Source organism: Geotrypetes seraphini, chromosome 4, assembly GCF_902459505.1.
Source record: "Geotrypetes seraphini chromosome 4, aGeoSer1.1, whole genome shotgun sequence".
Lineage (NCBI taxonomy): Eukaryota > Metazoa > Chordata > Amphibia > Gymnophiona > Dermophiidae > Geotrypetes > Geotrypetes seraphini.
The window spans coordinates 232,894,901-232,921,031 of record NC_047087.1 but is presented as its reverse complement, the minus strand read 5'-3'; the positions used below and the strand labels follow the sequence as shown (position 1 = coordinate 232,921,031).

The 26,131-nt window shown below is 43.2% G+C and overlaps 1 protein-coding gene across 1 annotated transcript in view; it reads left to right on the top strand.

Moving 5' to 3' along the window:
* Nucleotides 1-26,131, top strand: part of FUOM (fucose mutarotase) — a 60,667-nt gene that overhangs the window by 16,025 nt on the left and 18,511 nt on the right. Inside the window, exons 3-4 of the mRNA XM_033940472.1 lie at nt 1,862-1,932; nt 13,718-13,816. Coding sequence (XP_033796363.1) covers nt 1,862-1,932; nt 13,718-13,816 — 170 coding nt within the window. The remainder of the gene's footprint in view (nt 1-1,861; nt 1,933-13,717; nt 13,817-26,131) is intronic.

Here is a 26,131-nt window from a genome sequence, read left to right as displayed (position 1 = left end):
GATACAAACCAATTCAATTATGAACTATCAATTCCTATCAGAATGGAGTGACTAACAGTATCAAATGCCATGACTATATCAAAACTGACCAGAAAATAGTGTTTATTTAGATAAAAACTTCTCTAATCACAATAAATATTTATAGCATTGTAGTGCAATAGACACATCATTCTGGAACTGATGTATAGTGATTCTCTGATCATGAGATCTGTGTAGAAAGCCTCATTTACATTTTTATGCTTTGCGTCCCTTCACTCTGGTCTGTCCTGCAAATCCTCAGTTTTACTGTCTACATGCAAGATGGTAGGAGCCAGTCTGTTCTGCTCCTGCTTAATTTTCTTTTAATCTTTGATATTCTTGTCTGCTTGTAGGTTCTTGGTGCTGCAGAGGCTCCCTGTTCGGGATACACAGACTCTGAGAGCAGTAGTCTTTTAGCAAAGAGGCAACCTGCTTGGCTGGCCTGTAACAGTCCAGGAGCTCAGGGACCATTCTCTTGGGAGCAAGACTCGCAGTCTGCAGTGGGCTTGAGAACAGGCTGAATAGCCCCATGGTGTTTTTTTACCAGGATTGGGTGCTGACTATGGTTTCTCCCCTTGACTTCTTGTGTGGGTTCCAATGGGGGATGAGGTCTGTCTGGTCAGTTGGACTGAGAAGCAGTCTAAAGAAACAAGCTTTTCGGGTTTGCAGGTTGTCTGAGGCAGAAGTTCTCTGGCTGTAGTTTGCAGCTACACACATCAAAGGAGTCGTGAGGATAAGATGCCAAGTAATCAGCCACGGGTGTATTGTTCTGGAGTCACTTTATTGATAAATATCAAGAGTCTTGGACACTTGTTTATTTGCTGTGCCTCCAGAGATTTCACCAGCGCTTCATTCATAGTGCCCGTGTTTTTCTGTGTCATCCCTTCAAGACTCTTGATAAAGGCACATATGCCAAAACACTGCCAGTGTTGAGTCTATGAACATGTAGCATATTTATCAATAAAGTGACTCCAGAACAATATACCCGTGGCTGATTACTTGACATCTTATCTTCACAACTCCTTTGGTGTGTGTGCTCCACTCGTCGTTGAGGCCTCTCTTTGGCTTCTTCTTGAGTGTAGTTTGCAGCTCCCAGGAACAGCATGGATCAATGAGTAAGGCTGTGACAGCCTTTGAGAAAAATCAGGGTGGGGGGAAGGTGTTGTCTTTAAAAGTAATTTTTAAAGTCTTCTAATGGTTTTAAGCAGTGCACTCGGTGCAACAGGAACATTTCAGTCACTGATCCACATAATTGGTGTGTCCAAGTTCTGATTTAGGACGCTTTTTGGATGTTTAGATTTTTTTTTTATTATTAATCTTTTAGCCTCTCCAAAATCCCACATTAAAATATAAACTATTAGACATTTCTTCAATTGCTAGAGAGCATGGATGGACAGTAAATTATGTTTTTTTTCCTATTATTTTTAATATGTGACAGAAGTCAGATAAATATGAACATTTTTATAGTTCATATATCCTTAGTTGATGGGTTGAGGAAGGTTTAATGCAATGTCAAACTAAGGCAAATAAGTGACTCAGTCCAAGAAAAGTTTGCTTGGTTCCATGCTCTAAGCCATTCTCTACTAATCTTTCCGACAATACTTCATTTCCTTTTCATAGTTTCCATAAGGCAGGGTGATATGGATTAAAGGGATTCTGAACAGACCAATTGGTATGTTTCTATTTTGCTATCTTTTACACAGTTGTGCATGACTTCTGCTGACAATTTCAGCAGAAGAAACTTTGTAAAGTACATGGACATTAATTTGCATTACAGATGTTTCATTTAAAAATTGTATAGCAATTTTATTGTCCTGTCTCTCATGTATGTTCTTCTTTTAAGGATTAGGTATTCCTGAGTTGTTGAAAGCCATCTTAAAGCTCTTTCCACTGGATTCATATGTCGAGAGCCCGGTAACTACTCTTATGTTATACTGTAGTAGTTATTTTTAAAATTGAAGAATTCATGCAACTGTATGACATCAATCCTGGTTAGAGTGCAAAAGATTTAGGGGGTAATTTTGTAAGGGACTTGAAGGTATAGAACCATAGGCATCAACATTTCAGAATAATTAGGGTGCAAAATATAATATAAGTTACCTTTCCATGGACATATTGAAGGAGTTTGCTCAATACTGGGAGTGCACAGCATCAACTGGCACCTACACATGAAACACTTCCATTCATAGGAGACAGTTTCATGTGTTCAAGTAGGTTCTTATAAACTTGTCCATGGTATATGCTATATAAGCAATATAACCTACTTTTACATGATATGTGTAGGTATTGACAAGGCAGGAATGGTACTTAGGGCCTGATTCTGGAAATGGCATCTGTTGCAGTAGATGCCTGCAAAACGGTCACCTACCGCATGTCAATCACTGGTAGGCGCTGCATCCAGAATCACATCCATTTTCTTCTACAGACGTCTAAAATGTAGGCCAGCATTTTACAGGCCAGCATTTAAGGCATCTGACTTGTGCCTACGAGAAACACCTAGGCACGCCTACGGATGCCTAAGGCCACTTCCAGCATAAACCATGCCTACGCCAGCCTTAGATGTCCATGGATGTGTCTAGACATCTATGTACGTATGCAAAAAATGCCTACATTGTAGGCATCCTTCGCTCCGATTACAAAAAAAAAAAAAAGGGTGTCCCGATTGGTTCGTTAGATGGCAGTAGGACGTCAGTAACTCCTAATCACAGATGCTTTGATGTTAGGATGGGATGCTTATCTGGACATTTAAGGAGTATGGTCTCACCACAAGCAAACCCTCCATATCCATCTTCCCAAACTGTGAATAATAGGCAACGCTCTCAAGACATTCCAGATATGTCACCATGTTCTATCTGAACAAACAAGGAGGCATGGGATCTCTCCCCCTCTGCATGGAAGCAATCCAGATTTGGACTTGGGTGACTGCTCACAGCATTCTTCTTTAGGGCAGTTTATCTAGTAGGGAAGGAAGCAGAATAGTTAAGCTTTGGAACGCATTGCCAGAGGTTGTTGTAAGATCGGATAGCGTAGCTGGTTTTAAGAAAGGTTTGGACAAGTTCCTGGAGGAAAGTCCATAGTCTGTTCTTGCGAAAGACATGGGGGAAGCCACTGCTTGCCTTGGATCGGTAGCATGGAATATTGCTACTCCTTGGGTTTCGGCCAGGTACTAGTTACCTGGATTGGCCACCGTGAGAACAGGCTACTGGGCTTGATGGACCATTGGTCTGACCCAGTAAGGCTATTCTTATGTTCTTCTTCAACCTCATGAGTGGTATCTCAGTACAACCATCTTGCATCAGATTTTCTCCAAATAGGGAACTCTTTGCTTCCCCCTAGAGAATGACACGGTGGCTGTTACCCATGGGTAGCCACGGATAACCCGCTGAAACGGGGGAGAGAAAAGAAATGGTCGCCGCGTGTACGGGGAGAAGGCCATACACCACCCTGTGGAGCGGTGAATGGCCTTGTCTCCGCAGTGAAGGGAGGGAACGCGCGCGGTCACTGATGGCGCTCCCTCCATACTGATAGCTGCCGCCGCCCGATCACCACCGCCACCCAAACATCTCTCTTTCTCCATCCCTCCTGATCGCTGCCATCTCGAGCTCTATCGATGCAGCCGTCTCAGCATCTCCCTCCCTGCTCCTTACCTTCGCAGCAGGCAGTTTCTCTAAAAGTGATTCCTACCAGCAGCTGGAGCGTTGAAATCGTGTGTGGCTGCAGTAAAGGTCATCTCTGACGCAACCGGATGTTGCATCAAAGACGACCTTTCCTGCAGCCACATGTGATTTCAACACTCCGACTGCTGGTAGGAATCACTTTTAGAGAAATTGCCTGCCGCGAAGTTAAGAAGCAGGGAGGGAGAAAGGGAGGAAAGGTGCGGTGGAGAAGAACAGACGCTGAAGGGACCTGGGAAAGGTGGGGGTGGAAAGGAACACGCTGAAGGGACCTGGGGAAGGTGGGGTGGGGAGGAAAAGACGCTGAAGGGAACTGGGGAAGGTGGGCTAGAGAGGAACAGATGCTGAAGGGAACTGGAGAAGGTGGGGTGGAGAGGAACAGATGCTGAAGGGAACTGGGGAAGGTGGGTTGCGGAGGACAGAAGCTGAAGGGAACTGGGGATGGTGGGGTGGGGAGGAACAGACACTGAAGGGAACTGGGGAAGGTGGAGTGGATAAGAACAAATGCTGAAGGGAACTAGGGAAGGTGGGGTGGGGAGGAACAGATGCTGAAATGGGGAAAAGAGAGATTCCAGACTATAGGGGGAGCGGAGGGAAGAAGATGGGTGGCAGACCAATTGGGGTAGGGGGTGGAGAGAGAGATGGAAGGGAGAGGCACAGTAACAGAACATATGGAAGAGACAGAGAAGGCAGATAGTGGATGGAAGAAAATGAATGAGTAAATAATATTAGGAAAAATTTTAAACCAAATCAACAAACCATTTCTACATTGGATTTTGATAAGTCTTCAACATTAACTTCAAAATGTTCTCACTTCAATCTGCCTAATCTCAAGGACTTAGAACAAATCATCAAATCAGTTAACCTTAAAGGATCCTTTACGGAATCCATTCCACCCATTACCATTAAAAAATATTTTTCTATTTTTGGTCCCTACATACACACCTTGATTAATATTAGTTTACAACAAAGTAATGTTCCTATATCTTGGAAAAAATCGACCATATGCCCAGTTCTTAAGGATCAAAAAATCGGCCCTGACATAAAATCTAATTACAGGCCAATTGCCAATATCCCATATTTAGCAAAAATAACGGAAAAAATTGTGTATAATCAATTATCAGAATACATAGAAAAAACTAACGTATTACACCCAAATCAAACTGGATTTAGACAAAATCATTCTACAGAGCAATCTTTGATTGGTATGACTACAACAATGCTTTAGCATTTAAATCACCATTCTTCGGTCGTACTGATTTCACTTGATTTGTCCTCTGCCTTTGATACTATCGACCATACTCTTTTAATTCATAGGCTTCAGTCCATTGGTGTGACGGATCAAGTTTTGGTCTGGTTTAAATCTTACTTCCAAAACCGTTCCTCCAATGTCTTCTTTAATAATTCCTCCTCTAACAGCTTCTCCGTACCTTATGGTATACCGCAAGGATCTATACTTTCTCCAATTTTATTTAACATCTTTCTCGCTCCACTTTTGACCTTATGTCAGTCCATTGGATTTTCGGTATTTGCTTACGCCGATGATATACAAATATTACACCCAATAGATCCCAATAACACACAGGATATAACAGCAATAAACGACAAACTGGATCAAATTCATCATTGGCTGGATGTTAATAAACTATCATTAAATATTCATAAAACCAGTGTGATGCTCTTTCCATGGAAGGATTGTAGCACACCGCTTGTTCCAATTTCCATTGATGGCACTCCATTGCAGTTGCACCAAAATATTAAGATCCTAGGAATAACATTTGACAATAAATTATCATACCACGATCACATAAGCAATGTGGTTAAATCTACTTTCTTTAGATTGAGACAAATTCGTTCCGTCGCCAAGTTCTTATGCGCAAAATCCCTAAATATTCTAATACATTCTCTAGTTATCTCCAAACTAGATTATTGTAATGCCCTATTTAAGGGCTTGTCCCAAAAAGAAATTAGACGTCTTCAAATTATACAGAACGCCTCTATTAAAATAATTCATAAAGCAAAAAAATTCGACCATGTCACACCCTTACTTAAAGAATCACACTGGCTCCCTGTTGCACACCGCATCTTATATAAAATATGTTTGCTTACTTTTAAATCATTAACATTTCAAACCCCCGCTTTCATTTTTAGAGTTTTAATTCCTTACACTACTTCTAGAACACTGAGATCTCAGGATCAACATTTATTGGCCATTCCCTCATTGAGAGTCATCAATACGAGACGTCTTACTATTTTTTCAGTGACTGCCCCCCAGTCTTGGAATGATCTCCCTCTCTATATAAGAGAAGAAAAGAACTTAGACAAATTCAAGACTAAGCTTAAAAGTTTCCTTTTTAATGATGCTTTTAGTGAATAAATGATTCTACTATCCCTCTTTATTTTATACTTCGTTCTCCTTATGTTCGTCTTCCCTCCTAATGTTGTTATCCTTATATCTTGAACTTGATACAGATTGTAACCTTTAAAGAACTTTCCTATTGTTTCTATATTGTCTGTTTTTGTAATATTGAAATATTTTTTGTCTATGTAATAATTTACCTATGTTTTTATATATTTGTACTATTTTGTATATCGCCTAGAATATAGATTAGGCGATTAATCAAATTGTATAATAAACTTGGAAAACTTGGATAAACTTGGAGAAAATGAGAAAAGCAGAAACCAGACAACAAAGGTTGAAAAAAAATTTATATTTATTTTATTTTTTTGCTTTAGGATAAAGTAGTATATTAGTTGTATTGATGAAAATTTATAAACAAAGCCCTGCCAGCTGAACATCTCTTTCTCTAGTTCAGCAGCCAGAACTTTAATTTATAAGGAAGAAATAAGCTAAATATTGCAGTACTGGGACTTGTATGGATGTTGTGGGTACGGGGATGGAGCGGGGATACTGGTTATGGGGACGGGGTGGGGACAGGGTCAGTGGTTGTGGGGACGGGGCAGTGACGGGACACATTTTTTCCCCGTGTCATTCTCTACTTCCCCCCACAACCACAATCTTCCACCCTTCTGCTCCAGACTTGAAACCCCCAATTACCTGGAGTCAGATGCCTTTCTCATTAACTGGGGAAACAGATTCCTCTATGCATTTCCTCTGATACCTGTTATTGGGAGAACTCTACTCAAATTTTGTCAAGACTGGGGCACTATAATCCTCACAGCACCTCACTGGTCACAACAACCTTGGTTCCTACTCCTAGAGTGTTGTTTAAAGTTAACCATCTGCTGGAGACAGAGAAATATTGAACTCTGTGAGGCTGCATGATGCCCCACTCAGATCTACTTTGTTTTCACTGTCTCTGCCTGCAAGTCGATAGGTAAAACCCACAGGTTCTGGACTGGTCTTATCTGGACACTAAGGAAACACTGATTTTTTTTTTGTCATCTGAAAGAATACATAATTAAATCAAAATACCTAAATTTATAATTTATAAACACCTGTGAATAGACCCTAATTGGTAACTCATAGATTTTTTTTCAACAAAGCAACAGCAACCCAGAGGTAATCAAGTGTCTCAGTTGGGGGCTGGAATAATAAAATATCTTTCTGCCTCTTCAGTGGACCTAACTGTAGGATAAAGCAGCTCAAGTTCCCCTTCCTTTCAGGCGTACTTCTTTCACCTTCTTGGGTGCATCTGTGACCCCCATCTGCTAACAAATTCTTTTTGAGACCTCGAGGCTGTTCCTCCAGGACCTCTGACTTTTTACTCTGTGACATATTGGAGGCCTATGTGCATCACAGCAAGTAAGATATAAGAACATAAGAATTGCTGCTGCTGGGCCAGACCAGTGGTCCATCGTGCCCAGCAGTCCACTCACATGGCGGCCCCCAAGTCAAAGACCAGTGCTCTAAATTCCAGCCTCACCTGCGTATGTTCTAGTTTAGCAGGAATTTGTCCAACTTTGTCTTGAATCCCTGGAGAGTGTTTTCCCCTATAACAGTCTCTGGAAGAGCGTTCCAGTTTTCTACCACTCTCTGCTCCCTCTGTGGCCAAAGCTCCCAATCCAGTGTTTTCCTCAATCTACAGGTTTTTTTTTTTTTTTTTTTTTGCCACTCAGTGAGAGGAAGCTATCAAATATAGCCTTGACTGAAGTTCTGGGGAATAAACCCCTTTTTTGTTTCCTATGGTCAAAAAGGGAAAATTTAAGGGGAAAATATCCATGGTGTTCTCATTAGTCATGAACACATACATAACACTGTCTTGGATCTGCAGGCAACAGGTAAATTCTCTGTCTGTTCCCAAGATTGCAGAACCACAAGAAAACTTTAGACTTGGCTTGGTGTTGGTATCAAATGCAGTAGAACTCCATGAAGCAGATGCTAGTAGTTTTCAAGTTTCAAGTTTAATGAGAATTTGATTGATCACATATCAAAGTTCTAGGCGATTGTACAATATATTAAAAATAGGGGGATTAAAAATATAAAAAAGCAAAAAATTACATTGCTAAGACAAAACAGACGAATGAGAATCAAAAGGGAGAAGGGTGAACTACAATAAATTCAAGAAAAGAGACAAAGGATAAAACGATAGGATAAGATTAATTTAGAGCTGTCTGAATAGAAACAAGAAAGAAAGCTATCTTCAGTGCATCTCTATATAGAAAGGTTTTTAGAGCCCCTTAAAATTTATCTAAGTTGGATTCCTCCCTAAGATAAGCTGGCAGAGAGTTCCAGATAAGGGGAGTGGTAAATGCAAAATAGGTGGTACGGTGAGTGCAGGATGCCTTGAGGAAGGGGACTAAGAGTAAATTTGGGGAAGGAGATCTAGAGGGAGGGTGAGGGATAAGTAGTTTATCGATAAAAGCTGTTTCTCTTGATTTATGTGTTTTGAACGTGAGTAAGGCTACTTTGAAAGTAATTCTATGAGGGATAGGAAGCCAATGGGCATTTTTAAGTAAGGGGGTAACGTGATCATATTTCTTAGAGTTGGTGATGATTTCGATGGAAGTGCTTTGGATTAGCTGAAGTCTTCTAATCTCTTTTTGTAGAATACCTTTGTAAAGAGAGTTACAATAGTCGATTTTAGAATTTACAAGAGAGCGTATTAAAGTGTTTAGGGAAGGTGGCTCCAGAAAGCTGGCTAGGGATCTAATCATTCGGAGCTTATGGAAGCAGTTTGTTTAATTATTTATGTACCACTTATATTCTAACCTCAGTTTCTGACTACTGCACCAATCTGTTGATGGAAATTTAACTTGTCATTGAGTATGCCCAAGATTTTGGTTGAAGTTACCTCATTAATCGGAGAATTATCAATACAGACTGCTGAGAACAGATGGGTGCCCTCTTTCCATGGGAAGAGGAGGCCGTTTGTTTTTTGATGTGCTCAGGGATAACATGTTATCTCTGAGCCAGGTTTTAATACTAGTTAAGTTTTGAGTTGATGTTAAGAATTTCGTTCTGGATCAGTTGGATGGATGAGCTGAATATCGTCGGCGTAGGATGTAAAGCCTATCTATTGGCTTAATGTCAGTATGTTGTTCACAATTCTGCTCTCGCCAATAATGAAGCTGCTATTCCTCTTCTCATATGCACAAATCATAAAGAGACCTTTAGTGAATAAGGCCCTAAGGGACCTTGACAAAACAATATTTCTATCTAATGGATTTTTTTCTGCTTAATGGAGTATACTTAATCTACAGTATTAATCAAGGAACATTCTCCCTTTTAATTACCATGCACAACTCGAATACGGAATGTAAATTATGGGTTTAGCAGGGAGACACTGAGACATTAATAATTAAACATCTTTGCAACATTAAGCTCTGATTCCTTCTGTTACACAAAATACAACAGGAGAAGCAGCTATCCATTATCACTAAAAGCAAGAACAGCAGACTTGGATACATTATAACCTACAAAAATAGCTGAGCAAATGAAACATTGTGGCGTATTCTTTGTAAGTAACAAATCAGCATAGCCATAACAAAATTATCAGTGCTTATTTTCCGATGTTTGCTAATTAGATTTTAGGGAAATAACCTCTAACACAGTATCTGAACTGATGTTTTAAGTATTCTTTCCTCAGTGTGAAAATTTTCAAGATTGTTGCAGCTTATTAAAATAGAAAAACTAAGTGCACAACAGGATTACATATTCTTGCTGTTCACTTCTCAGGAGCAACAAAAAAGAGACCCTTTTACGGAAGGGGCAAAAAGATTTCAGTCTATGTTTAGATTATTTTCCACATAGTATTATCACGCCTTTGACAAAATTAAAAAAAAAACCCACAGTGTTGTCATGTGCTACTGGCCAATATTTATCAAAATGAGCCTCAGAACAACAGGCAGGATAACTTAGTCCATGCCAGACAATCAAGCCAACAGGCTCCTCTTGTGTCCGGGTACAATTGCAGCAAATAAAATCTCAGAAATCTAAGAAAAAAACTGCAATTCACCCGGGTACAGAGATATACAATCTATAGTACCATGCTGCAGAACAAAACAGTGTTTAATATTTAATGTGATGAAAAAACAAAATCAAAACCACAAAATTACCAAAAAACATGTACATACCATTTTAGTAGCCTTCCTCTGGACCAACTCCATCCTTTTTATATCTTTTTGAAGGTGCAGCCTCCAGAATTGTACACAATATTCTAAATGAGGTCTTATCAGAGTCTTATATAGGGGCACCAATACCCCATTTTTCCTACTGGCCATACCTCTCCCTATGCAGTGGTTGAAGCTACAGCCTAAGCACCCTGGGGTTGTGGGTTCAAACCCCACGCTGCTCCTTGTGATCCTGGGCAAGTCACTTAATCCTCCATAGCCCCAGGTACGTAAGATAAGTTGTGAGCCCATCGGGACAGATAGGGAAAATGCTTGAGTACCTGATTGTAAAACCGCTTAGATAACCTTGATAGGCGGTATATAAAATCCTAATAAAACTTAAAAAAAAAACAACAAACATATAGCTTTCGCCGTCACCTTTTCAACCTGTTTGGCCACCTTAAGATCAGTACATACAATCACACCCAAGTCCCACTCTTCTGTCGTGCACATAAGTTCTTCACCCCCTAAACTGTACCGTTCCCTCGGGTTTTTGCAGCCCAATTGCATGACCTTGCATTTCTTAGCATTAAATTTTAGTTGCCAAATTTCAGACCATTCTTCAAACTTCGCCAGGTCTTTCTTCATGTTATTTACACCATCCGGCATGTCTACTCTATTGCAGGTTTTATCATCCACAAAGAGTCAAATCTTACCCAACAACCCTTCAGCAATATCATTTATAAAAATGTTAAAAACAACAGGCCCAAGAACAAAACCTTGAGGCACACCACTGGTAACATCCCTTTCCTCGGAGCGATCTCCATTGATCACTACCCTCTGTCACCTTTCACTCAACCAGTTCTTGATCCATCCCGAGAGCACTCAGTTTATTTATTAGACGTCTGTGTGTCAAAGGCTTTGCTAAAATCTAAATGCACCATATCTAGCGTACATCTTCTATCCAATTCTCTGGTCACCCTGTCAAAGAAATTGATCAGATTTGTCTGACAAGACCTACCTCTAGTGAATCCATGTTGCCTCTGGCCTTGTAATCCACAGGATTCCAGAAACTTGACCATTCTCTGTTTTAAAAGTGTTTCCATTAGTTTGCTTACCACAGAAGTCAGACTTACCTGCCTGTATTTCCCTACTTCTTCTTTACTTCCACTTTTGTTGAGAGGGACCACATCCACCCTTCTCCAGCCCTCTGATACCACTCCCGACTCTAGAGACTTGTTGAAAAGGTGAGTCAGTGTAGCTATCAGAACTTCTCTAAGTTCCTTCAGCACCCTCGGATGTACACCATTTGGCCTCATTGCTTTGTCTACCTTTATTTTAGATAGCTCCTCATGAACACAACCCTCTGAAAATCGATCAGGGTCTATTACTCCTCCATCCCTATTCATGATTGTCTTCTGCGGTCCCGCTCCTGGTGCTTCAGCCATGAACACAGATCAGAAATATTTGTTAAGGATTTCGGTCTTTTCTTTATCAGCTTCTGCATATTCCTCATCTTCACCTTTGAGTCTCACAATGCCACTTTTGCACTTCTTCCTATCACTAATATATCTAAAAAATGTTGTCTTCCCGTTTTACGTGTCAGCTATTTTTTTCTTCCATTTGCATCTTTTGTTCCACACATTTGTGTTAAAATATTTTGAAGTGTGTTAAAACTTCTAATGTATTAATAGACTTAGCACATGTTAAATTGGTTTAGTGTTCTCTAAGGGGTATGTCTACTAAAGGGCGTTAAGCTCGGTGCATGTGAAAATGCATACCGCAAAGCACATTAAAGTGTTTTTTGGTAAGTAGCCTTCCTACAGGCACTAAGGGCTGGATTCTATAAATGGCCCCATCATCATCAGCTACCTAAAAAATGTCTGCCAATCGTGTGTCAATCATGCAACGGTGCCATTTATAGAATCATGGCTTTGTAAATGGTAGGCGCTGGAAATATAGGCTAGGGGTTTTCAAGGCCTACAATTCCGGCACTTACCTTTCCCGTGAATCATAGCTATAGAGGTGCTTTATGATGCCTAACGCTACTTCTGGCATTAGCTACACCTATAGTGATGTTAGGCATCTCAAAACGCCTCTGTAGCCGTGAAGAAGGAGCCATTTTTCTAGGCACCAATAGGTGCCTACGTTTAAAAAAAGTGCTTTTAATTGTTTTTGTAAATGGCTTTTACCACTTAAAGTTAGGTGCATGACCTGAAAAATAAATTCCTGGAAATACCCTATTCCCTGGACGTGCTAGAATTGGACTTAATTCCTGTGTTCCCTCTAAGCTGAAATTAGGGATCTGTGTTTGTAAACTTTGTAGTTTTTCAAAGAAACCATTTTTAACCTGAAGCTACAAGAAAAAGAAAATCAGAGTAGTGGGTTTCTTCCTGTGTCGTAAAAGTGTACAGTGGTACCTTGGATTACGAGCATAATCCGTTCCAGGAGCATGCTCGTAATCCAAAATGCTCGTTTATCAAAGCGAGTTTCCCCATAGGAAATAATGGAAACTCGCTTTGATAAGTTCCCCCCCCCCACGAGAACCAGCATTGCTCCCCCCGAAGGCCCCCCTGCGATCTGGCACCCTCCCCCCCCCCCCGCAATCCGGCACCCCCCCCCCCGCCGCGATTGGGCCCCCCTCCCGCCGTGATCCGACACCCCCCCACCGCGATTGGGCACCCCCCTAACATGATCGGGCACCCCCCCGCCGCGATTGGGCACCCCCTGCCGCTTCTTACAGTCATCTGGGCACCGGCATGTCCTGTGCTTGGTGCCCGAAGATCGGCCTCCTCTTCTGCTGGGCCTTGAGCATCTGCACATGCTCAAAGCCTGCGAGTTCACGTTCAGAACGTCCTGATATTATCTCCAAAATGTAAGAAAATAGCAACCCCCCTCCCCCAAACTAAGTGAAAATTTCCCTTTAATGATATTGGAAAATAAAATGAAAGGTTGTAGGCTGTAAACCCTTAGCAGATATTATTTCAACAATTGGTCCCCTCCCCAATCGCACATGCACTCTCCCCAGCAAATAACACACTAGTCATCCCCTTGAACCTCATTTACGAAAAATATCCAAACTCCTAAATAAGCATCTCCCTTAGGTATCCATTTAACCTTCTCCTAAATAAGCATCTCCCTTAGGTATCCACTTAACTGATTCCTTCAAAGTTAGGTTTCTTTCTTCAGTTGCCTATATTGTTTTCCCTACTGAACCTTGTAACTACTTGAACCCTGTCAAGTTATTCTATCGATAAATCCAGATATCTTATACTTGTATTTTTATACCACAGCATGTAATTTACTTAAATCGTTGTAATGTAATTCTCTCGGTAATGTCCTGATCTCTTTTAACTGTAATCTGCTTAGAACCGCAAGGCACAGGCGGAATAGAAATCACAAATGTAATGTAATGTAATGTAATATATTGCCTTTAGATTTACAGTACAGTTTCTTGAAAACAATGGTATAAAAGTTTTGTCTTGTGATTGACTTTATACTTCACACATTAGGCTGCTGTCATGGATCTCGTAGATGATGATAAGAAGAAAGGGCTTCAGACTCCAGTGTGGTCAGAATATGAGCTGTTGTTCTCCAGTGCTGGCTCACTGGTAAGTATCACAGCATTAGTGATATGTATTATTAATGGAATTATTCCAATAATGAAGCAAACAAACAATTCCCCCCCCCCAAAAAAAAAAAAAAAATTTCAGAACATAGGTAGGATGGCCAGGTTTACTAATCAGCTTGTTTTCTACATGGACATTATTTATTTATTCTATTTGTTATTCGCTTAAAAAGCCTAAGCGGCTTACAGTAAAACATACAAAAAATACATAAAATTGAAACTTCAAAGTCCTGCCATAATTCATTCTACACTAGAAGGAAAACATGTGAAAGTACCGTGAGTGTGAAATAACAACTGCAGTTTTACTGAGCACGACAAATTAAAAAAAAAAAGTGGGGAGGAATATATGCCAGCCTGCCTCCTGAGACAGTCTTGATCTTTCTGCATATGCTGTACCATCTGCTACAACGATCCAAGCTAGATGGCAGATAAGTCAAATTCCTGAAGGTAACTAACATTATTTCAAGCTAGGCCTTTCAGTGTTCACCCTGTCATGTTGTTCCTTTTTACACGTCAGCACCTGTGGCTATTTTGCTAAGCTAGCTGCTGCCATTAGAATACATTGCCAGAGATGTTTCACTCTGGAATATCTTGCTTTTTTCATTGTGTGACACTGCTTGTTTTTTTTGACTAAGGTGGATTGCTGCAGATCCAAAGTAGTGCTCTCTCTCTATGCCCCCCACTCCCTTTATAAATGTAGGACCTAATGTTCAGTAGTAGTAATGACTGTTAATTTAAATGCTGAATAAACCTATTGTATAATCACTGCCACTATCCGTATCATCGCTGATTCAGGTTATCAGTCTGTACTCACAGAAACATGTGCTGACTGGAAAACACTGCAGACAGAGCTACAACAGCTCACAGGGAGATCCTCTGCCTCAAATAGCTGGAAAGCTGGACTTCAATTCTTCTGACTGCCCCACTGGCTGGACGTTCATGGCCAGGTGCCTCCGCCACCCTCAGACATGCTGCGCAGAACACCTGGTGGAGGAACGCAGTCTGACTCCGATCCCGGGCGTGCCTCCATGGAACCATGTAGTATGCGCTTGATCACTAGTGGACAAACCTGGTGGTGTCTCGGTCCCGCAGCCTTTGAGTTGATTGTGCAAGCTTGAGGTCAGCTGGTCATGGACCTGATGGCCCTGAGTGTCAATGCCAAAGCTCCATGGTTCTTCAGTTGGCGCAGGGATATTCAGGCGAGGGGCTGGATGCTTTGGTACAGTCTTGGCAGGTGGGTGGCCTCTTGTACGTGTTTTCTCCTCTTCCGCTGGCCCTCTCGACCTTCAGACTAAGGGCCCCATTTCAGTGTTCGATCTGGGCCCCTTTTGTCTTACGGCTTTGGCTCTTGAAAGGGATCGCCTGGGTAAGAAAGGTTATTTGAATAAAGTGATATCCACTCTCTTGGGGTCCCGGAGACTTTCCACTTCTCAGGTTTATGTGCGTGTTTGGCTTATCTTTGAAGAGTGGTGTGCCACCTGTGGAGTGGTTTCCTTTCGCTCCTCTTTGCCTCACATCTTAGAGTTCTTGCAGGATGGCCTACACAGGGGCCTGGCCTGGTCTTCTCTCTGGGTTCAGCTTGCGGCTTTGTCTGCATTTCATGGTTTGCTGCAGATTAGACATTTAACTTCTTCTCCAGACATGATTCGCTTTTTGAGGGCAGCCAAATTGCTTCAGTCTTTGGATCCGGGCTGGGTTCTCAATCTGGTCCTGTCTGTGCACCCTCCCTTTGAGCCCGTAGGTTCTTGCTTGCTGAAGGACCTTATTCTTAAGGTGATATTTCTGGTGGCCATTACTTCTGTAAGATGTGTTTCCGAGCTGCAGAGTTTCTCTTGTAGGCCTCCCTTCCTGGAGTTTTCTAGGGAGCGCATTGTGCTGCAGCCTGTTCTTTCCTTTTTGCCAAAGGTGGTGTCACCTTTTCATGTCAATCAGTCCATAGTCTTCCAGGTTTTAGGTAGTCGGGAGGGCTCTTTGGAGCAGAGGCAGTCGCGCAAGTTGGATGTCTTTTGGGTCCTTCGTTCTTATGTTCAGCAGACCCAGGAGTTCCAGAAATTGGATCGTCTTTTTGTCCTCTTAGCGGGTTCTCATAAGGGGGACAGTGCTTCCAAGGCTACCATTGCACACTGGATCAAGGAACCTATCGCTTCGGCATACCTTCTTCAGAAGAAGCCTGTTCTGGAATTTCTCAAGGCTCATTCCATTCAGAATCAGTCAGCTTCTTGGGCTGAGTCTTCTCTTGTGCCTCCAGTGGATATCTTTAAAGCTGCGGTTTGGTCTTTTCTCCATTCCTTTATGCGATACTACCATGTGACCATTCAGGTGCATTAGTACGCGGTGTTCGGTGAGATTGTTCTGATGGTGGCCCTTCGGGGGGTACCACCCATGATGGGTACTGCTTGGGTACATCCCATCAGTGAGCTGTGCCGGTCTAGAGAGACGCTGAAGAAGGAGAAATTAGGTTCTTACCTACTAATTTTCTTTCTTTTAGTCTCTCCAGACCAGCACAGCACAGCCCCCACCTTGTCTGTCTGTTGTTTTTTCAGGATTTGCATGAAGAATGCATTTTTTTTCTGCGGGATCTCATGTTTTTAGTAGGGTAGATGAGATTAAAAGAATAGCGGCTTTTCGCTTAGCTGGCGTAGCTGGGGAGCTGTGGGGACATTTGCTGAAGTTACTTCTATTCAATTTTGAACAGTATTCTATGCTAGTTGTTGCTCCTGTTGGGAGTGTTGTTACTGTTATAATTCACACTTTTTAGTTTCTTAATTCTGCTTGGCAATTTGGCAGACTGAGTGTATTAGGGACTGCACAGCCCACTTGTACTACAGCCAAAAGTTTATATCTCAGTCTCCACCTGCTGGTCATGGTGAGCTATTACCCATCAGTGAGCTGTGCCGGTCTGGAGAGACTAAAAGAAAGAAAATTTCTCTGTTTATATTCAAGGTACAATTTTTCTCCTAAAAAGGGGGATAAAAATAGTATCTTGGTTTATATTTGGATGGTTTTATATTAGAGTTTATATAGTATTACAAGATTCCTAATGGTTTCTAATTTAATTGAACATGTAGATTTGATAACTATCCTGGATAAGCATGGAAGCGCCTAACACTTACTGCTTTCCCATTTGTATGGTTCTGATCTATCCCAGTGGGAAATTAAGATTTTTCTACTTTCCTCAAATTTCCCACTTACTTTAAGAGCCTGCGTTTGGTAAATGATTTAAAAAATCTGCAGAGATGACATTTACAAATTACAATAGAAACTGTTGAATATTTTCTAAATAAAATAACATAAAGAACATATGTTTTCTAGAAACAAACTATTAAAGTCCATCAGTTAAATAGAAACAAGTCTTGATTTTATGTTGGCAATGTTTTCCCTTCAGGATGGAGTTAAAATGCTATCTATCATGTTTGCTAAGAGCAATCATTCCATGATGCAGAGGAATTCCAAATTTGTCTCATGACAAATTGGTTACAGGCCTTCCCAATTAAATAATAAAGAAAATTCATCATTGATGTGCATTCATCAAATAAATATGTGTTTTGTAAAGGTCTTTTGGATAGGCTAATATTTTCCAATGACTTCCTTCTCTTAGTGTCCCAGACTACAACCTGTGTATCAGGAGTGAATCACTGTACATACAGTACAATCTTATATTTGTAATGAAGAAATAAAAAAATTGGAGTTGAAAGAGTTAAGGAAAGGATCAAAGAATTTGGAGAGCAAGTAGTCATGAAAAATTAAATTCATATGTAGAGTGGAAATGGGTGAGATTATTTTTATTGTTCTGTTTTTGGATACTTCCCCCAAATTCTGTAAAGCCAATGTGAAGTTAGGTGCCTACATTGGCACGCCTACCCGATGTAGGTGCCTAACTTAATTGATTAATAGGCTTAATCGGTGCCAGTAATTGACAATTAACTTGTAATTGACCTTAATTGGACTGAAGTTAAATTTAGGCGCACAACTTGTTAGGCTTATAGCATAAAGTAGTATGTGCCTAGTCCAAAGTGCCTACCTAAAAGTGGGCGTGGTTAGAGGCAGATTGTGGGTGGGTGTTTGGGTTATGCGTCTTGACTTAGGCTTCAGTTTGTGTTCAACTTAAGTGCATACATTTAGGACAAGAAGACCCAGACATAAATAGGATGCACCTAAAATTTAGTACACATAGCGATGCCTAACCCTGCTTAGGCAGTACTAAGCATGATTCTATACAGTGTTCCTAACTTATAGAATTGTGCTTAGCGCCACACTAATTGGCACTGATTTTTTTTAGGTGACCTATGTATAATCAGGGTCTTTGTGAATAAGGTGGGAAAAAGAATGCCTTATTGTCAGTCATGAACTTCCATTTGTGATCCTCTTTTGTGCAGTGCTCCAATGTCTGTCACATGAAAGTGTTGTGCTAGTGAAAGCAGTGGACTACAGCCCAGTCTTCTGCTTTTGGGGCTGGATTCTGTAACTGGTGCCTATGTCGGTGGTTGCCTAAAAAGTGGCCACCTAACGTGTGTTAATCACATGACAGCCCCTGTTACAGAATCGCACCTAAAACCCTGGCCTACATTTCAGCTGCCTATCTATGCTACCATGGGATCCTAAAGTCAGGCCCTGCAGCCATAAACTGATCTCAGCTTCGGGGAGTCCTGCCTGCTTAGCTGATTAGGGGGGGAATACCCCTGCCGCGATCAGCTGAGGACCCCAGGGGACCCCCAACATCAGCAAGAGGGATACCCACTTCCTCCTTTCGGAACACCTGAAACCCCCTTCGAAGTCCCACAGCAGGAGGGATGCCCACCCCCTCCTGCTGGAACCTCCAAAGCACCCTCTCCCAACCATGATAGGCAGAATAGATGTCTACTTCCTCCTGCATTCAGGCTCCCCCGACCCCATGACCCGCCCCAACTGCTGATATCCCCAAACTCTCCTCCCGAACGCTGATACTTCTGACACCCCTAAGCCCCAACCCCCCTGCCTCCCCCCGCCCTGTAATTTTGGCTGTAAGGCCTACACCCTCCAGCCGGTAGGCCCACCTCTTCACAATGGTGGGCTGTCCTCTTTCCAGTGCATCCTGGGATGCACTAGGAAGGGGCCTAAGACCCTGATATGCCCAGGCACCTAAGGCTCCTGTTGGATGTTGAGATAACCGTATGGGGGGAAGGAGGAGGCATTGGGAGGATAGATGGAGAGCAGTGATGGAAAATGACAGGAGAACATCATTTGGTCTTAAAATTTGAATGTAATCACCTGCTTTGATTCCTGGATCATGATTGGCCAGATAGTTTCATGGGTTGGGAGAAGGCATACAGTATTTATAGAAGCCTTTTATGAGTTTATAGGGCTTTTTCTTCCTGCTCCTTGTATGCAGCTTTTTTCCTCCGTCCCACTCTTTAATGTATTATAGCCAAATGGTTGTTGTCTGTTCAGGAAGAACATTAGTGTGGTAAAGATACTATCAACTAAAACTAAAAGAAAAACCTTCTGAAGAAAATTTTATGAGTACCCCATAGAGAACAACCAAAAAAGCAGACTAGCTACCCAGCATATGAAAGCATTCAAAAAAGGCAAAAATCAAAACTATTGAAGACCCAAAGTAAGAACAAAACAGATAGAAAACAGGTTAAAAAGATCCCTAAACTAGAACGGCCCTGGCCAAGGTGATATGACTAATTTTTGGCTCAATTAATGTCTTTCCATCAAGGCCAGGCAAACTGCAAAAACCAATTGATCAGGGAACCAGATTTAACACTACAATGGCTACCGTCAGGACAGTGGCGTACCTAGCATATGTGACACCTGGGGCCCATCATTTTTTGGTACCCCCCATCTGTACGAAAAACATGATTTTTAGTAACAAGCCACATATCACACATGAGTACCTAGGAAAAGGCAGCATCTTCCATACTGCAGTGAGCAGTACAACATCAATACACCCATTGTAAAACTAAACAAGCCAGACTAGTACAGATCAATCCTACACTGTCAATCCTAACAGAAAACCATGTCTTTCGAATACACAGAACACAGAAAACACTTTCGCCTAGTATGGAATATGTCATCACAAACTAACCCCTCCCCCTTTTACAAAACTGTAGTGTGGATTTTAGCCACGGTGGTAACAGCTCTGATGCTCATAGAATTCTGATCATCAGAGCTGCTACCACCATGGCTGGCGCTGAAAAATGCTCCACAGTTTTGTAAAAGGGGGGATAAAATAGAAATACATAGACAAAGGTTAAATTGAACCAGCAAGAAGCTGGACTCTGCATACAATGCAACACCACAGAAACAGTGACACATGTCTCCTAAAGCAACAAATAAATAGAAAATTTTTGTTCTACCTTTGTCTTCTCTGGTTTCTGCTTTCCTCATCTTCCTGTTACTCTCTTTCTTCCATCCACTGTCTCTCTTCTCTCTGCATCTTCCATTTGCTCTGTTACTGTGCCTCTCCCTTTCTCCCTCTTTCCAAATTGGTCTGGCACCCATCTTCTTCCCTCCGCTCCTCCCATAGTCTGGCATCTCTATCTTCTTCCCTGCCAGCGTCTTCTCCCAACTCTCTCTTCCCCATTTCCCTTCAGTGTCTTCTCCCTACTTTCTCTTCCCCGTTTTCCTGCAGCATCTTCTCCCCACTCTCTGTTCCTCATTCCCCTTCAGCATCTTCTCCCCACTCTCTGTTCCCCATTTCCATTCAGCATCTTCTTCCCATGCTGTCTTCCCCATGTGCTTTCAGCATCCTTCTCCCCCCTCTGTTTTAACCTGTTTTCCTCACCACCCCACCTTTTCTCCTTTCTCCCTCCCTACCCCTTACCTTTGTGGCGCTTTCTCCCCCCCGGCCCGGACAACAGGCCCGGTCCGACAAACCTCCCTACCCTGTGGCCGGCGATGTCTAAACTGCCTTCTTACAGCAGCCGGAGCATTGTAGTTGCATATGGCTGCCGTAAAGGACGTCTCTGATGCAACTTCCGGTTGCGTCAGAGATGAACTTTATGGCAGAAACACGCAGCTTCAACGCTCTAGCTCAGGGGTGCCCACACTTTTTGGACTTGTGAGCTACTTTTAAAATGACCAAGTCAAAATGATCTATCAACAATAAAATTAAAAAAAAACAACACAAAGCACACTGTACGCTGAGAAAATGTTAATTATCATTCCTATTCTGGGGTTTTTTCAAAGAGGTCAAGGCAGATGCACTGTCACCTCAGTAGCAACCATTCAAAAATAGAAAAATACCCCCCTCCCTTTTTACTAAAGCACAATAGCAGTTTTTAGCACAGGGAGCTGCGCTGAATGCCCAGGGCTGCTCTCGATGCTCATAGGCTCCCTGCGCTAAAAACCGCTATTATGGTTTAGTAAAAGGGGGGCCATAGTGCAAAATATAGACAGCAGATATAAATTCAGACACATTTTGATCACTATATTTAAAATAAAATCATTTTTTCTACCTTGTTGTCTGGTGATTTCATGAGTCTCTGGTTGCACTTTCTTTTTCTGACTGTGCATCTAATCTTTCTTCCCTTCTTTCAGCCTGTATGCTTCCTCTCCTCCACACCTCATTCTCTCCCCCAACTTTTTCTTCCTCTCTCCCTGCCCTTTCTTTCTCCCTGCCTCCCTTTCTCCCTTTCTTTTTTTCTCTCTTCATGCCCCCTTTCTTGTTCTCTTGTTTCCCTTCTTTCCTTCTGTCTCCCTGCCTGCCCCCTTTCTTTCTTTCTCCCTGCCCTCCCCCAAGCCATTGCCGCCACCATCGGGAAACAGCCCCCCAAGTCACCGCCATCGGGTAACATGCCCCAAAGCCGCTGCCGCCCCAAGCTCTCCTTCCCTGCGTCTTCCCTGGGTCGGGCCGACCAGCATTCCTCTCCCCGACATCAATTCTGCCATCGGAGAGGAAGTTCCGCCCAGCTAAGCAGCAATTGGCTGGCCCGAACTTCCGCTCCTAAGGCTGCACCCGGGGCCTTGGTATGCCACTGCGTCAGAAAGAACATTTCTTCCAAAGGAAGATCCAAGTAATATTTCCAAAAATTATAGACAAGTAGCCTGTCTACCTACAATTTATAAACTGTTCACTGCAATAGATGCCAATAGAATACTGTATATGATTATAGTGGCCATTTTGACGAATGCTAAAAAGGTGGAAATCTCAGTGTAGCATGGAATGATTATAAGAGAGCCTTTGATAGTACCCCCGCACTCCTGGATAATAAATTGCCTCAAAATCCGTCAGTGGGAAGTATTTCAGGAGGGCTGTCTATCACCACACTTGTTTTATATGGCACTTACCGTAATCTATTGAGTACACTTACTAGCTCTTTGGGCTATGTATTTAGCCTTAATCCTAAAGATGGTAAAGATCTAGAAGTCCATAGACCAAACTTATGTAGACAAATCAAAAAATACTACAATCTAGAGCAGGGGTGCCCAACGCGTCGATCGCGATCGACCAGTAGCTCAGGAAGGCAACTCGAGTCGATCGCACTCGTGTTGCCGTCGTGATCTACCGGCCGATCAGCCTTCCTCTCCAGTGTTCTCCCTAGGGCCTTTTAGCTGGGCGGTCCGCCCAGCTGTCATCTGCCGCTGCTGAACATTAAAACCCTCCCCAAAAAAACCGGCTTGGAAATTTCAGCCCCTAGCGAACTTATGCTCCGGGCTCTAACGTGTGCGTGCAGGCTTCTCTTCTCTTCCCTCCGAAACCGGAAGTTATGTCCGGGGGGGGGGGGGGGGGGAGAAGGGAAGCCTGCACGCACATGTTGAGAGCCCTGAAGCAAGCGTTCGCTACGGGCTAATGCTGGAGACAGGTTAGTGAAGCATTTGTTCTTCTTCCTGCCGGGTCCTGCCTACTTTCTGTTTCCGCGAAGGCAGGACCCGGCAGCATTTCCCCCAATAGGTTGATCACGATCTTGGGCTGATCAGCCTTCCTCTTCCCGACGGCAGAATTGACGTCGGGGAGAGGAATGCTGGTTGGCCGAAGCAGGGAGAGCTTGGGGCCTGTTATTGGTGGCGTTTGGGTCCTGGTCCCCGATGGTAATGGCAGTGGCAGTGGCTTGGGGGAGGGCAGGGAGAAAGAAGGAAAGAAGAGAAACAGAAAAAAAAGAAAGGGAGGCAGAGAGAAAGAAAGGGCAGGGAAGAGGAAGGAAAAGTTGGGGGGAAGGAATGAGGTCTGGAGGAGAAGAAGCATACAGGCTAAAAGAAGGGAAGAAAGATTGTATGCACAGTCAGAAGAAGAAAGTGCAACCAGAGACTCATGAAATCACCAGACAAGGTAGGGAAAATGATTTTATTTTAAATTTAGTGATCAAAATGTGTCTGAATTTATATCTGCTGTCTATATTTTACACTAAGGTCCCTTTTTACTAAACCGCAATAGAGGTTTTTAGCGCAGGGAGCCTATGAGTGTCGAGAGCAGCGCTGGGCATTCAGCGCAGCTCCCTGCGCTAAAAACTGCTATCGTGGTTTAGTAAAAAGAGAGGGGGTATATTTGTCTATTTTTGTATGGTTGTTACTGAGGTGATAGTGCTTAGAGTCATCTGCTTTGACCTCTTTGAAAAACCCTGGAATAGGAATGATGATTAACATTTTCTATGCATACAGTATGCTTTGTGGGTTTTTTTTATTTTATTGTTGGTAGATCATTTTGACTTGGTCATTTAAAAAGTAGCTCGCAAGCCCAAAAAGTGTGGGCACCCCTGATCTAGAGGTACCATCACACTTATTGTTGTAGGTAACTTGAAGCTCTATAGTTCTAGCAGAACAACTCTGTGTAGTAAAAATCTTTTATATTTACATCAAATGACTTGGCTAGAGGCCAACGTGCTAAGGCAGATTAAGCAAAACTGAAAACATCTCTCTAATTGATGACTGCACCATAAATGAACTTCAACAGGAAGATACATACAAATTTAGTTATTTATTAACCACATTATCATGAAGAGATTCACCCATAGCAGTTTTTACAATACATTGAATAAAAATCAGGTACGCTTAAGTATTTTTCCTCTTTGTCCCGGCAGGCTCACACTCTAACTAGGAATAGAATAAAGAGTAAAAGTCATCCTATTGATTTTGAAAAGTACTTTAACATCACTGAATAAAATACAAGCCATCAATTAGCTTGCAATTCCTGAACTCTCACTGAGTTTTGAAATTGTAGACTGACTTTAAATATCAAGAAAAACTGGATGTATAAAGAAAAAAATACTCCTTCATGCCAGTAAGGAATTTTATAAGAACCGGTTTATGCCAAGATTGTATATTTCTAGAAATCAAAGAGGAATTAGCCTTATAATAATAATAACTTTATTTTTCTATACCGCCATAGTCAGGCAACTTCTAGGCGGTTTACATTGTAAGAGGGCAGGACATTCAGCGAATAACAAAAGGTCTTAATACAAAACAATAAGTCTACATACAATACAATACAAAACAGTACAGTACAATACAATGAGTCTAAATACAATACAATACAATAAGACTAGATACAATACCATGCAATGTGTCTAATACAATATAATAGTCTAATGGGAAACAAACGTGCTAATTGGAGTTCTATGGGTAATGAATAGAGAATGACACGGTGACGGTTTACCCGCGGCCACCGCATTTAAGCCGCGGGTCACCGCCGAAAACGGGGAAGAAAACTAGCAGTCGCTGCGGTGACGGGGACAAGGCCATTCACCGACCGCGGAAACGGTGAACAGGTTTGTCCCCGCGGGCCAATGTACCCCCTTCTAGGAACCGCTATTTCACCGTGCTCCTCATTTGTCATTTCAACCCTTCCTGCCAATCGCAGCAGAAGGGTATCCAACCCCTCCTGCCGGTCCTCCCAATGGCCTCCCCTAAGATCGCCGGCAGGAGGGTACCCAACCCCTCCTGCTGGACCCCCCCCCAACGAACCCTCCCACCCCGGAACCCCCTTAGTCTTACTTTTCAAGTTGGACCGGACAGCTCCTCGCTCGTCTGGCCAGCAGGCCTGCCTCCGTCCAAATGAGGCGGGCCCGCCCCTCCCCTCCCCTCCCCTGCCTCCCAATGGCCTCCCCTAAGATCGCCGGCAGGAGGGTACCCAACCCCTCCTGCTGGACCCCCCCCCAACGAACCCTCCCACCCCGGAACCCCCTTAGTCTTACTTTTCAAGTTGGACCGGACAGCTCCTCGCTCGTCTGGCCAGCAGGCCTGCCTCCGTCCAAATGAGGCGGGCCCGCCCCTCCCCTCCCCTGCCTAACCCACAGGATCCTAGGGCCTGATTGGCCCAAGCACCTAAGGCCCCTCCTATAGCGGGAGTGGCTTTAGGTGCCTAGACCAATCAGGCCCTAGGATCCTGTGGGTTGGGCAGGGTAGGGGCGGGCCCGCCTCATTTGGACGGAGGCAGGCCTGCTGGCCAGACGAGCGAGGAGCTGTCCGGTCCAACTTTGAAAGTAAGACTAAGGGGGTTCCGGGGTGGGAGGGTTCGTTGGGGGGGGTCCAGCAGGAGGGGTTGGGTACCCTCCTGCCGGCGATCTTAGGGGAGGCCATTGGGAGGCAGGGGAGGGGAGGGGAGGGGCGGGCCCGCCTCATTTGGACGGAGGCAGGCCTGCTGGCCAGACGAGCGAGGAGCTGTCCGGTCCAACTTGAAAAGTAAGACTAAGGGGGTTCCGGGGTGGGAGGGTTCGTTGGGGGGGGGGGTCCAGCAGGAGGGGTTGGGTACCCTCCTGCCGGCGATCTTAGGGGAGGCCATTGGGAGGACCGGCAGGAGGGGTTGGGTACCCTTCTGCTGCGATTGTCGGGAGGGCCGTTGGGGGGGTCTACAGGAGGGGTTGGGTGCCCTCCTGCCGTGATCGCTGGGGGGAGGGGAGACTTGCAGCCGTAGCCGCGGTCACTATGCTAATCACGGCAGCATTTAAAGTACATGTCGTGTTTGTTTTTGCATTGCTAGCCCCAGGGGTGGTGGAAGATTAGTGATTGAAAAACTGTATGAAAAATAACTATTTTAAATTTAGTGATCAAAATGTGTCAGTTTTGAGAATTTTTATTAATTAATTTTTTCTCTGCGTGTTTTGTTTTTGTATAGTTATTAACTAATATTTAACTAAGTTTTAAAGTTTTAAAGAATGTTTCCTTTATACGTAAATAAAGAAAAGTGAATGGGATTGCAGTGGCGGTGACGGGGCGGTGAATGGGGTGGCAGTGGCGGTGACGGGGCGGTGAAGAGGATGGTGAGACGGGGACGGGGCGGTGACGGGGTTGGTGAGACGGGGACGGGGCGGTGACGGGGATGGTGAGACGGGGACGGGGCGGTGACGGGGACCAATTTTTTCACCGTGTCATTCTCTAG